Source organism: Mya arenaria, chromosome 6 (assembly GCF_026914265.1).
Source record: "Mya arenaria isolate MELC-2E11 chromosome 6, ASM2691426v1".
Taxonomy (NCBI): Eukaryota; Metazoa; Mollusca; class Bivalvia; order Myida; family Myidae; genus Mya; species Mya arenaria.
In genome coordinates this window covers 2,535,726-2,549,793 of record NC_069127.1, presented here as the reverse complement: position 1 = coordinate 2,549,793, position 14,068 = coordinate 2,535,726, and the positions used below count along the sequence as shown (strand labels likewise).

The 14,068-nt window shown below is 35.5% G+C and overlaps 2 protein-coding genes across 2 annotated transcripts; one reads left to right on the top strand and one right to left on the bottom strand.

The window, feature by feature from the left end:
* Window positions 1–2,158: 2,158 nt before the first annotated feature.
* Window positions 2,159–9,003, top strand: LOC128238903 (uncharacterized protein C3orf26 homolog). Its single transcript, XM_052955216.1, has 7 exons — window positions 2,159–2,214; window positions 4,393–4,496; window positions 5,802–5,934; window positions 7,232–7,394; window positions 7,577–7,640; window positions 8,415–8,502; window positions 8,810–9,003. Exons 1-7 carry the CDS (start codon window positions 2,181–2,183, stop codon window positions 8,983–8,985), a joined length of 762 nt encoding a protein of 253 aa, XP_052811176.1. The 5' UTR covers window positions 2,159–2,180; the 3' UTR covers window positions 8,986–9,003.
* A 1,313-nt stretch (window positions 9,004–10,316) lies between these two features.
* LOC128238709 (CLK4-associating serine/arginine rich protein-like) lies at window positions 10,317–13,210 on the bottom strand. The gene is made up of 5 exons (XM_052954881.1): window positions 13,115–13,210; window positions 12,684–12,937; window positions 12,440–12,559; window positions 11,398–11,555; window positions 10,317–10,867 (listed from the first exon to the last, which is right to left on the bottom strand). The coding sequence occupies exons 2-5, from the start codon at window positions 12,826–12,828 to the stop codon at window positions 10,556–10,558; spliced, it is 735 nt and encodes a 244-aa protein (XP_052810841.1). The 5' UTR covers window positions 12,829–12,937; window positions 13,115–13,210; the 3' UTR covers window positions 10,317–10,555.
* Window positions 13,211–14,068: the final 858 nt, after the last annotated feature.

Here is a 14,068-nt window from a genome sequence, read left to right as displayed (position 1 = left end):
TTTGTTGAATTCAAAGTAAAAAACAGTACATTTCGAATCGCACAAAAATATGAATATATTTCGAAACGACGGATGCAGCTCTATTGCAGCTCGGCCAATTGTATCAAAACAATGTTTTGTTCTGGTTCCCGGCATCTTTGCGTAGCAGAAAGGGGAAGGAACTCCAGACTAAACAATTTTTTCGATCAGAATGGCCGAGGAGCTCCGAATGGGGCAGTTATATTTGCCGGAACCCACCCGGGACTTTTTCGGAAAAGCCGGGGCTATTAATATTGATTCCGGGTCGGGACCAATAAATTGATATTTGCCGGGACCATATCAGCCGGGATCGATATCAACAGTCAACTGAAAAGAGAGAAGAATGTGGCAATTATTGAGTGTAACTATGTTGTATGAAGTATGGTGATTTGGACATACAAAGACTTTGAGAGTGTTGATTACATTGTTATTATTATTTTATTATTATTATTATTATTATTATTATTATTATTATTATTATTATTATTATTATTATTATTATTATTATTATTATTATTTACCAAACTTATATAGCGCCCTTTTCATATTCACGTTCAAAGGCGCTTTATAACCATATAATCTGACAGCTATAACTACAAGCAATAATTATCATTAAAATACTAAGACAGCTTTTGAACAATAAATGTACGACATACTAAAAAATATGAAACCACAATAAAATATAATGTGGTATTAAACTAGTCGTCTGAACTTAAAACAATAAATATCAATATCATACGATAAAAAATAGTCTAGCGAAACTTTGAAAATATTAAAAATGATAGTAATATAATTTACACCCGACATCTAAATTGCAATTATGTATTAAATCAATAGTCTAAAACAGTTTACACAGGATATGCAACTGTACTAAAAGATCATGGTATAATTAAAAATTGTTTTTAAAATCTTTTTTTTTCTATTTATTAAACATTTAGACAGGTGGTTTTCAATTGATACATTTATGATAATTTACATATAAGCTCTATGCAAACAATTACTGTTAACCCCTTTGATGTCTTTTAAAGCCCTTTCAGTATATTATTTGCACATTGCTTACGTTCATATAAAAAGCAAATCACAAGGTTTGCGAAATGATTTAACATCCGTTACTTCATTTTGTAACTTGATATGCTATCGCAAAAAGACAACAAAGACATAAATTCTTAACTCTGTAGTAAGATGACAGAAGATTAACAGCTCATCAGTCCTCTTTCTTTAGGAGAAAGTGTGAAAAATATGAAATGAACATGCATGTATATAGTCAATAGTAAACATCAAGCTGATTTTATCTGTTCACCACGATGTTGTGATGTTCCAATATGTATCAGCTTTTCTTTTCTGAGTAGTTGTTGTTTCGGCATAATTCTAGTCGTCTTTACATCTTTTTTAAATTGTTGTTTCAATTGCAAAAAAAGTTATTTGTTCAAAACTGTTAAACCATGTTAACTTCCGTTACTTTTCACAAATTATTTAAAACATACAGCAATCATATTATATGAAGTGAATAGCATGTACAATTTACTTTACAATGGCATATATGCTAATCAAACTCAAACATCAAATGAGCTGTTTTTTAGTTGTACACTGTGAGTTGTTTCTGTTACAAAGCCGTTGATAAATTGTTGCCAATGCAGTCGACCTACTATTCATTCATTTCAACAGTTACGCAATAGCTTAGCTGTGTACTGGGTATTTTTAACTGTGTACATGTTTGTATATGACTTTTTTCATATATAAAACAGTAAAACAAGTTTTAATATTTGTAAAGCTAATTTTAAATGTAAATTAATCATATGAACATTTAATTTAACTTCCGTTACATTGAAACTGTGCGACATTTTGTTTGTCCGACATAATAAGATAACACAACTTTTAAACTAGTTACATGAGAATACGTTTATTGCAAAATAATAATTACGGGTGACTTTTGAAAACATCAATTTCACTTATTTTTTTCTATCTTAAAATCATAATAACAGCGTAAATTTCTGGAATGACTGCACTGATATAAACCATTCAAAATACTTTGTGCCAACACAAAGATAGCAAATGCAAAGATTAATCCAATATCAAAATTTGGGTCCCAGATCCCGGCAGTCCTGGATCCCGGGTCCTGGCATATATATAAACTCCCTTCTTAGTGTTGACTGCTACCAAACATGGCGGACGATCTGGGAGAAGAATGGTGGAAAGGTATATCTTTAAAATACCTTGTAAAAGTGACATTATTGTGACCTTAAATCCCAAATTAGTAATACATTTGTATTTTTTATTGTAATTTGTGTCGGTATATGAAAAAGGCTTTAGATCTATTAATACATGACGTAGCCTTGCCTGACACTGAACTTCACATGTAGAATAGACTTTAGTTGTTTGTCTTTGACAACTATGGACTGGATACTTGTCAACCAAAAAATACAAGAAGTGGATCAAGGCCTTATTCTTTCTTGTTTTAAGAAATTGATCAGTGTCTGAAAAAGGGGGAGCAATTTTCTGACTAAAAAGTACTAAAAGTGGGTAGTTGTTCCGATCAGGATTCCGGGTTAAAGCATATAGCGTCTATAAAATATCATAAAAACAAGAAATATTACCAGATAATGTTATTTTATATTAGTTCCGTACACACACAAAAAATATCCAACTTATATTATAATTATGAGTTTGACTGCTTTTCTTAATTTCATTCTGTCAAAACATAACGATATATACATCAAGGGCACCTGCAGGGCTTCAGGGCACAGTTTTAAATCGCTCGGAACATTTTGGCCATGGCCAAGTTGTTAAGATTGTATAACGAGGTCTATCTCGAAGCTTTGTCGGAGGAGGCCGAGTTATTACGATTGTATCGAGTTGTTCCCCTTCGCATAATTGGTATCTGTGTCAGTCAACTTCGTTTTATTGGAAAGGTAAACAACTTGTTTTAATGCATTAAATGCTTGTTTAGTGCAAAATAACATTTCACTTATATGGTAAAATAGGAATTCAACTCTCTATGATCAATTTCAACCATAAAATACTTCACTTAAAACAATTTCAATATTTTTAAAACACCCCCGTTTTTTGCACATTCCCGTTTAGACGTTAGGGATTGGAAGAATCCCGTATAGCACGTCTATTATTTTAGACTATAGTCGCATATAAAAGCAATGTCTTCACCAGTGAATTGCTTGTTAATAAACACAGGTATAAGAATTCAGACTTGTTCATACAAAAGGCTTTATATATGACTGAAACATTCATTTTTTGCCTCAATTGAGCTACCATTCCTATAGTCCAAATAATTGTACGTTGACGGATTTCATTTACGATTTTTGATATGGCAGATCCTTCACGTACAAAAGTGGGTAGTTATTCCGATCGGCATTCCGGGATAAAGCATATTGCGTCTATAAAATATCATAAAAATAAGAAATATTACCAGATAATGTTATTTTATATTAGTTCCGTTAACAAAAAATAAATATTCAACGAATAATTATGAGTTTGACGGGTTTTCTTCATTTCATTCTGTCAAAACATTATGATATGTACATGAAGGGCACCTGCAAGGCTATAGGGCACAATATTTAAACAATCTGAACATTTCGGCCATGGCCGTGTTGTTACGATTGTATTTACGAGGTCTATCTCGAAGCTTGTCGAAGGTGGCTGATTTATTACGATTAGATCGAGTTGTTCCGCTTGGCATAATTGTTGTCTGTGTTAGTCAACTTTCGTTTTATTGGAAAGGTAAACAATGTGTTTTAATGCATTAAATGCTTGTTGTGTGCTAAAGAACTTTTCACTTAGATGGTAAAATATGAATATAAACCTTTATGATCAATTTCAACCAAACCTCTGGTTTTTGCTCGAACCCGTTTAGACGTTAAGGATTGGAAGAATCCTGTATAACACGTCTATTATTTTAGACTACCATTTCTACATCAGAAAGTTCCTTATCCAGGGACACGATTTACCATAAAACTTATATATATATATTGCTGTTTGTTGCAGACTCAGACCGAGTCGGTGCCAAAGTATTAAGTTTTATTACATGAAGTGTTCCCGTATAAGGCATTTTGTGGCTAATTCATAAGAACTGAATATTTCTAATAATCTAAATAGTACATGTGCTACATGTTCACAATTACTTGTAATTGAAATTCATGAAATAAAAAAGGTATAAACAACTTTTAAAACAGTATCAGGACATTACGGACCTTGGACAACTTGAATAAAATTATTAATCATGGTCCATAATGTTCCTCTAGATGGTCGGTAATGTCCCAAAATATGATCAGTGATGTCCAAAAATATGGCCCGCTATGTCTAGTCCACATTGTCCATGGTTCGTTATGACCATAATTTTTTTAGACTAATTGTTATTATCAGATGAGGCAGACAGAAAGGAGAGTGAACCCAGCGAAAATGAGCAGCCTCCAGGTGAGGACAGACAGGATGATGGACCACCAAAGAAGAAGAGGAAAAGACACAGGGTTTGAGCACTCTCATTACTCATTGTATTTAAGTAGATGATGGGGTTTGACTTTAAAAGAAAGGTTCTGTTGTAAAACACCATATTATACATAAAACATTAAAAGTTGAATGCATTTACCATTTGTAGTGTATACAGGTATTCCGTCCTCAATGATAGCGCTGTTAACACTAGTGTTGTGCCGATGATTGATTATAATCGACAATTTATCAAAAAGGCCTACATGTATGTCACTGACAATCGATAGTGAAAGTTGAACAATCGATTATAGAAACAAGGGACATAACCGCTACCGACTTATTTTCTTTTTCTGGTTAATGTTAGTTTATGTTGAAATGTTAAGGTGTTACTATGTTAAGTTATCTAGTCATATTCTTATAAAGTCAGTATGTCACTACCTTCTTGCAAATTTTCTTTGTAATTTAACTGCTAAAGGATCGGTTTTTAACTTCTCTTGTTTGTGGTTAAAAAGTGACTTTTAAAACATGTTACCGTTTACTTCTTACCATGTAAGAATTAAGTTTTCTCAGTTTTCTGGAAAAAAAGTCTTTGTAAAACATATAGAATATGCAACTGCTTTTTGTACTTGATACTGACAGAGTATAAATAGGAAATTGATATCTTTCTCTGTGTTAATTAAACACATGTATACAATACTAAATTATAGTAAATGTAAGACAAAAATTAGAGCCTGTGGTCTCATGTGTTGTAATTGTAACTTGTTAACACTAAAAGATAGTTGCCTTCTGAATAAATAATGTAATTTATACAAAGATTTGTACAAACAATATTGTATTAAAGGGAACATTGGTGCTTAAAACTGGTGCATGTACTGTATCTGTATGCCGTAAATATGATGACCAAAGATAATTAAATAATGATTTAATTGATTAAAAATTGATCTTTGATGTGTTTCATAAACCAATTATTGATCGTAATATTCTGTCCGATTCCCAACACTAGCTTACACCATATATATATTGCCATTGGTATCATTTTAAAGTATTTATATTTTTGAGACAGAGTTTATGTACATGTATTAACCGTACGGATTGAAAATTGACAAAAATTATTATTGATGATCACATATGATCTGAGTGGACTTTTATTTTCATCAAATCTAAACTGAAGATATGCACAAGAGGTATTAGGTGATTATTTTTTTAACCATAATAGATTATCGCCGGCTTAGTTTGAGGACAAAAATCATCAATACTATCATCATCTCTTTATCCCTAATAAAAAGTATACTGCAATCTGTGACCAAATAAATGTTTTTCACACTTACACATTAAATATATTGCAGAAACGCATAACAGATGAGTTAAAGGAAAAAGGTGACAATCCGAGCAGCCCAGAAGATGTGATAGCTTTTCTTACTAAGCAGTTTGAAGGAAAACTCTCTGCTGTGGAAAGAGATGAAATTTCATTAGATCCAGGCAAGATTTGATTTCATTATGTAGTGATATAAAGGCATTAAAAGATCCAGAAACATGTTACTTCCGAATGCATTTTGATCAGAGAAAATGGTGATTGTAAAAGCAGTGGGATATCTTACTGTAGCAGTGGGATATCATTCTTACTGTAGCAGTGGGATATCTTACTGTAGCAGTGGGATATCTTACTGTAGCAGTGGGATATCTTACTGTAGCAGTGGGATATCTTACTGTAGCAGTGGGATATCATTCTTACTGTAGCAGTGGGATATCATTCTTACTGTAGCAGTGGGATATCTTACTGTAGCAGTGGGATATCTTACTGTAGCAGTGGGATATCATTCTTACTGTAGCAGTGGGATATCTTACTGTAGCAGTGGGAAATCTTACTGTAGCAGTGGGATATCATTCTTACTGTAGCAGTGGGATATCTTACTGTAGCAGTGGGATATCTTACTGTAGCAGTGGGATATCATTCTTACTGTAGCAGTAGGATATCATTCTTACTGTAGCAGTGGGATATCTTACTGTAGCAGTGGGATATCATTCTTACTGTAGCAGTGGGATATCATTCTTACTGTAGCAGTGGGATATCTTACTGTAGCAGTGGGATATCTTACTGTAGCAGTGGGATATCATTCTTACTGTAGCAGTGGGATATCTTACTGTAGCAGTGGGATATCTTACTGTAGCAGTGGGATATCATTCTTACTGTAGCAGTAGGATATCATTCTTACTGTAGCAGTGGGATATCTTACTGTGTTTTAAAGGGGAACAATATAAATTGATGCTTTTTTCATGATGCATTATTATGTTTACTCATTTGACTGTTATTATCAAAACAAAACAAAAACATATGCTTTCTGTACAATTCAAAAACTATTAGCCTTCGTAAGTGTTTTTTTTTAATTAATAGCTATGTGGCCACAAAATCCCCAGTTAAAAAATGTGCCAAAATATCTCTAATATTTTTTTATCTGTACGCAAATTACCGGGTATATACCGTACTTTTTCAACATTACAATCAAATGATTTAAGCATAATTGTGCATTAGAATTGAACTTTTTGCATCAACCTCTTCAAGAACCAGTTGACACTGTTTAATATTAAACCCTTGTGTTTCAAGCCATCCAGATTGCAAACCTTTAGCAAAGTCTGTATCAGCTTTACCTGAAGACAATTTCTTTAAGGCTTAACAGCTCCATTAACAGTTTGATTTGTAACTTCACATTGCTTGAAAAAAAGTAGTCATTTGGGGATTTTAATTGATAATTTATGTGAACTTAATATGATTTCACAGAGGCCAATTTTTGCAAGGCAAACACAAGTCCTGAGTTTGGTGTAGCATATTTACGACAGGTGCTGCCAAAGTGGAAGAAACTGAAGGCAGGGGTTGAGGGCCATGGCTCCCCAGTTCTTTTAGTGATCTGCCCATCTGCCTTGCGGGCCGTCGACCTCAACAGGTATCTTTTGCTCGGCTTAATTCATTCTGAGATTGCAACCATTTTTACATATTAATGTCCTTTTTTCCCAAACATGTATTTTTTATTGATGTATTTTTACTTGTATTTATATAAACACAAAAATGATTTTTATAATGTGCTCTGTTAATAATTAAATACTTTGTTTAAAATATGATTTTCAGAAAACTGCAAGAATTTAAGGGAGAAAAGTGCAAATGTGTCAAGCTGTTTGCTAAACACATGAAGGTAAATAGAAAATCTTTGTAGTTTGTTCAAAAACAGTTCAAGTACAAATATAATGTTATTACACAAAGTTCCTTGTTTTGGGTGCAATAAAACCATAACCTATTTTCATATATTATACAGATACAAGTGAACTTAAATTAACGTAGTTTCACCCTAGTAAATTAGCATCAAACTTTTTACCGAAAAATGATTGAAATTTTCATTTTTGGCAATGAATGTTCATGTGATAAAAGAAATCATTCAAGAGTTGCCATTCAATACAAAGTTTTATGAAATTTGTGATGGAAAAAGGTTCACTTTATCAATTTCCTAACACTTTCATCATTTTCAGTCATCAAAACTAGAGTTTTGGATGAACAAGCCAAAATTATTATACTTTTGCTTAGCATAAAAAGTTTGAACAAGCCCTGCTTTATAAAATTCAAAATTGAGAAAGCCCTGAAAACATTCTACCAGTGCAGGACTTGTGTTAATTTCAACCACTGAATTTTTTTGTATTAAATGGCAACTCATCCTATAAGATCCTATATATATATATATATATATATATATATATATATATATATATATATATATATATATATATATATATATATATATATATATATATATATATATATATATATATATATATATATATATATATATATATATACATAACGATGCAAAAAGATTTACAGAAGCAGTAAACTGGTAAAATACATACCGGTACACTTGATTTAGCTGCTTAGCATATCAGGTATATCTGTGATGGCATCTTTGTATGTTATATAGTTGGAAGAGCAACAGAAGTTTCTGAAGAAGTCAACTTGTCACATGGGCATTGGTACCCCAAGTAGAATCCTGGCACTCATCAAGTCTGGTAAATTTATTGCAGTTTACTTATACCACTGTCATTTTGTACATTTTAATTAATATACAATTTTGGCACAGTGTTGTAATACTTAAAAATAGTTAATGTGATGCAAAATAACTAAAAATAGTTAATGTAATGCAAAATAACTATTTTCCCCTTTAATATGATACCAAACTTTACTATGTATCTTCTTTAGAAATATATAGTATGGCCTGTCAAAGCGGGTAGCCCTGCACAGGGGTGGGTTCATCCTTAAGTGGGGCTCTATAATACGGTGTAGTAAATTACTGGTATTCATGTTTTTGTTTATCAGGTCATCTCGGGTTGGATCAGCTATGTGCAGTGGTCATTGACTGGAACTGGCGTGATGTGAAGCACCACCGCCTCGTTGACGCCCCGGAATTGAGGACCGAACTTGCGAATCTACTCAAGACCTACATCATACCACACATCAAGTCACACTCAAAGTGTAAAATTGGAATATTATGATAAATAGTTGAACAAACATATTGTGTTTCCCTTGTTCATTGCATACTTGAACGTTTCGCTGATATAAAGTCAGAGTATTGTGATGGTCATGTTGTTGATGGCTCAGTCAGTGTCTTCATTATCATGCAAATATTGCATAACTTGATTATCCTTAAAGTAATTAGCTCCTCTGATTTGAAGAAAAAAGTTATTGTCATGGCCTTGATGTCATTTTATCGTCGGCATGTTGAAACTTAATCTTGGCCATAACTCTAATACTGTTGCAGATATTCAAATAAAACTTGACAAGGACAAAATGTATATGTATAACAAGGCCAATAATTCTTGCTAAAATACTTTCAAGTTATGTGCTTTTTTCTTGGAGTGATAAATCAACATACAAGTGTTGTCTTTCACTCAGGTACACATGTTGACTCTGTCAATATGACATGTCAGTCAGTCATATATAGACTCAATTGGCTCTAAATGGCCTGGCCTACGTTATTAACCAAGTTTTCACAAAGTGAAAACTGGTTATTAGAATGACGAACGTTGTTGTTCGGACGGCCGGGCTGCTGCGCGGCCGGGCGGTGTCAAACTCACCTATAAAACTGTATTACTTCAGTCAGGGTTTACATATCTTAACCCGACTTAGTATAAAGGAAGAGTTTATGGAGACATTTCATGGGATTGCGTTTGGGGTCCCTAGGGTCAAGGTCACTGTAACTAAAAAAGAAAAACAGTTGAAACTGAATAACATCATTTAGGGTTGACATATCTTGACCCAACTTTGTATAAAGGAAGAGTTTATGGAGACATTTCATGGGAATGTGTTTGGGGTCAAGGTCACTGTTACTAAAAAAGAAAAACAGTTGAAACTGAATAACTTTAGTCAGGGTTGACATATCTTAACTAAACTTGGTATAAAGGAAGAGCTTATGGAGACCTTTCATGGGATTACTTTTTGGGGCCTTAGGGTCACGGTCACTGTTTCTAAAATAGAAGAATGGTTGAAACTGAATAACTTAAGTCAGGGTTCACATATCTTGACCAAGCTTGGTACATAGGAAGAGTTTATGGAGACCTTTCATGGGATTGTGAATAGGGTCAAGGTCACTGTTACTAAAATGATGAAAACAGTGAATAACTTTGGCATGTTCTTATACATACACTCAAGACACAACAAATCAACTTAATTATAATTCTCAAAACACAGGCTGAAGTTCTTCTGTCAATCATTGAAAACCTGGTTTCGTCGCATTGCGGCATTTCTTGTTACTTAAAATGAATGCGTTGTTGTCTGTATATCACATCGAGTCTTTCAAAAGGGTAAATGTTAACGAAGAAAAATGGTCAATTACTGGTTTTATTTTTTGGAAAAACAACAAAATGCAAAATAACATGTAGGATGCTGACAGGGATACCTTAATGCAGCCCGTATTTGACATCGTACTCATAAAAAGGATTACTAGTACTTCCATAGTGTATCCTATATACATTAAAAGCAATAACATGACACGTGAAAGTAAGAGCTGCAGCACAATATGATTTGTATTAATATTATTGTCACATCCTTGTTTCGGTGGCCCATCTATCGCCGCCTTCTCCACCAACCTCCTCCGCCTCCAGACTTCTTACTTCCCCCGGAGTCGGACTTACTACTACTGCTGCTGCTACTGCTGGATTTCTTACTGCCACCTCCCCACAAGCCACCTCCGGACTTCTTGCCTGAGGGCTCCGGTGTCTTTGTGGGCTTGTCGAAGCGGACTTTTGTGGTGATGCGGGCCTTGGCCTTGACCCCGGTCTTGTGCATGTCAATGGTTGGCGGACCCTTCTGGTCCGTCCCACTCCTGTCCCGAACCTTCACCGTGTTGTCGCCCACCTTGCCCACTCGCATATTAACCTTCAAAGAAATGACCAAATTTTAGATGTATTACATTTAAACACACTTCTGCACGTGAAAGACTATGTAAGCATAAAGATGTTATCAGTTTCCCAGTAACAACACAGGCATTCTCCTTTTCTCATAGAACGTTTTAGAGAGCCGTTCCCGTAGACGGCCGTGATTAACACCGTCACCCTCCCGCCCATAGACAGCCGTGGTTAACGCCGTCACTCTCCCGCCCGTAGACGGCCGTGATTAACACCGTCCCCTCCCGCCCGTATACGGCCGTGATTAACACCGTCACCCTCCCGCCCATAGACAGCCGTGATTAACACCGTCACCCTCCCGCCCATAGACGGTCGTAATTAACACCGTCACCCTCCCGCCCATAGACGGCCGTGATTAACACCGTCACCCTCCCGCCCATAGACAGCCGTGATTAACACCGTCACCCTCCCGCCCATAGACGGCCGTGATTAACACCGTCACCCTCCCGCCCATAGACAGCCGTGATTAACACCGTCAACCTCCCGCGTACATGTACCTACCCCTTCCTTGGTCTTTATCGACTTCACGTCCTTAGGTTTCAGGGAGTCAAACTTTTTTTCGGGATCATTCTTTGCGTCCCTGTGCTGTTGGACCCGCGGGTTCCTATTCGTGGGGCTCGGCTTCGTGTCTTTTAATAGCTTATCTTTGGCCTTTTTAGCTACAACAGTACCGGTAGAGTGTTTATTATATGTCAACACAGACACTCTATATACGTTAGTCAACACAGTTGAGGGTTCATACACAAAAAGTAGTGTGAGTTTCAGGTATACTCGTATATATGTATTTGAACGTGACGTCGCATTGTAATTGTGTTGGCGTTCAAACGAATAACGCTACGGCGAATTAAAATTATCGTCCACATAAAAGTTATTAAAAGATATAACAGTATGGAAAAATAAATGTGAAACCGATTGACCTTAAAATTGCGTTCTTCATTACGGAATTGGCTGTGTATCGTATATCAAACGCGCATTGATAATGGACATATTTCTGATTACATGTAATTGGGTGACTGTAAATTTTTAATATGCAGAGGTCTGTGACACTTAGCGGTCATTAAAACAACAGTGTGACGTGTACAAAATGTTTAAACGCTGAGCCTTTCAAAACGGCTAGACATTGAACGTTGCGTTGTTAACGCCGATTTGTGTCTGAAACATCAGGTTATGGTGCATCCACGTTAAGACAACTATCACTGCCTTAGGTTGGCTTTATATGCCCAAGCCTGCACATGATTTCAAAAAATGGTATTCTTTAAAGTCCATCTTTACATTTGCTTTGTACGTCTTACAATGTAAGTATTGGCAATTTTCAATGCGAACGAAAGGTTTTTAGGTTCGGGTGATTTTTACTCATATTAGCAGAATACCGCTGTTTTACAGTAAAGCAATAAATAAAACTTTTTTTACGAAACTTTGTTTGCTTTCATTGACCCGAAAAGCGATCAAATTGAGCCCTGATTTCGAAACAAGGACCACAAAATGAGCAGTCGAGATAATGCGGATACCGAGGTAGACAAAATTAAAAAGTTGATAAACTTACCTTCCTTGGCCGCCTTTACTGCGTCCCTGGCCTTCTTAAGGTCTTTGAGCGCCTTGATTGCCCGCACGCCCACACCCACAATGACAGGAATCGCCGGAAGTGCCCGCTTCTCCCGCCCGCCTGTAATATAATCCTAGTTTTGTATAAAATATTACATGGTACTTTTTTTTGTTTAATTGTAACCTGTTGGAAGCAAATGCTAAACCCCGAGTACATACGCATAAAGCCATTGCCTTTTACTAACCTTTGTTTAATACATAGTCCAGTTGGTTACTGCTGTAGATTGCCACCTCTTCCTCATCAATCAAATCAGTCACGTGAGCGCCCGACGTCACATGTTGTACGTAAACACACGCCACGAGAAGCAGGCTGACAAGTGATATCTTCATGCTGGATTGCTTCTGTCGTCGGCGGTGATCTCAGAAATAACGCCGGTTTCCGCAAACTGAGACACCGTTGCAAACGATCGCGAAGATGAGGAACGTTCGCTTTTGTGAACTGTAATAGGAATCAGAAATCATTGTCGATGTTAAAGTAAAATTCAATGGTAAAAGTTGTACTATATGTGTGCATGAACGAATTTTTCGTCATGTCAACGTTTTTCATTCTTATGACAAGAATTATGTATACCATATATCAAATGCGCAAAACAAAACTATAAACTATCTTGCTTACATTATTAAGTCTGACAATCGCTGGTATTAGACTACGGTGTAGAATGGACGGTTACGCCAACTTATATACAGACGGCTACGTTACGCTCCATATGCAATACTGCGTATTTCAAAATTGTTTTTGTTTCGAAATTCCATGTTATAAACAAAATTTGTGGTTAGAAGTAAAATCCCCGTTGTATGAATTGTCTTTTTTTTTACATTAATTATGATACTGCTAATGCGAAACTGTGGGAAAACACCGGATAAACCAGGTATTTAAGTACACATGAAGCTATTAATTTATGATTCAAATGCTTTAGTACGATCATTAATCACATCCTAGGTGCATCTTACTTTCTAGGAAAACGTACCACCAGAATAACCTAGTTCGCTGTTTCAATTAAGTTATGTCCATTACTTTTTAAATTACTTATCTGTTGCACTTTTCGAATACGAAGAGAGCAATGACACTCGCCGGAGTAAAAATCGCTAAGCAACAAGAAGTGGAAATGCTATTACTGAACCTTCTGAGAGCTTAGTCCGCGTTTCACAAATCCAAAGCTCTCTTATTCAAAATCAATACATACACATGTATAACAAACATCAATTTTGACTGATAAACCTTTAACTACTTACTAAATCAAAGCGCGAGGCGCTGAAAGACTATCTGCGGGCAAATATGTAAGAGTTGCAAATTTTTTTTGAACTAAAGGAATGGGTTAAGAGCACATAAATTAAAGTGAAAAATGTGCCGACAGCGCTTGTGCACACTGGGCGAAGAAACAAACATAAAAATGTGCCGACAGCGCTTGTGCACACTGGGCGAAGAAACAAACATAAAAATGTGCCGACAGCGCTTGTGCACACTGGGCGAAGAAACAAACATATCTATATCTTTATGGCGTCTTGTGGCATTTTGTCTTTTGTAAATGCCACTTCAATCGTCGTAATCCCCCATCCCCATGTCCCATTT

Coding starts and splice junctions, on each gene's coding strand:
- LOC128238903 (XM_052955216.1), top strand. CDS start 2,181: ATGGCGGACGATCTGGGAGAAGAATGGTGGAAAG. Junction 5,935..7,231: donor TGAAATTTCATTAGATCCAG/GCAAGATTTGAT, acceptor ATGATTTCACAG/AGGCCAATTTTTGCAAGGCA. Junction 7,395..7,576: donor CGGGCCGTCGACCTCAACAG/GTATCTTTTGCT, acceptor TATGATTTTCAG/AAAACTGCAAGAATTTAAGG.
- LOC128238709 (XM_052954881.1), bottom strand. CDS start 12,828: ATGAAGATATCACTTGTCAGCCTGCTTCTCGTGGCGTGTGTTTACGTA. Junction 12,560..12,683: donor GGACTATGTATTAAACAAAG/GTTAGTAAAAGG, acceptor ATTATATTACAG/GCGGGCGGGAGAAGCGGGCA. Junction 11,556..12,439: donor AGTAAAGGCGGCCAAGGAAG/GTAAGTTTATCA, acceptor GTACTGTTGTAG/CTAAAAAGGCCAAAGATAAG.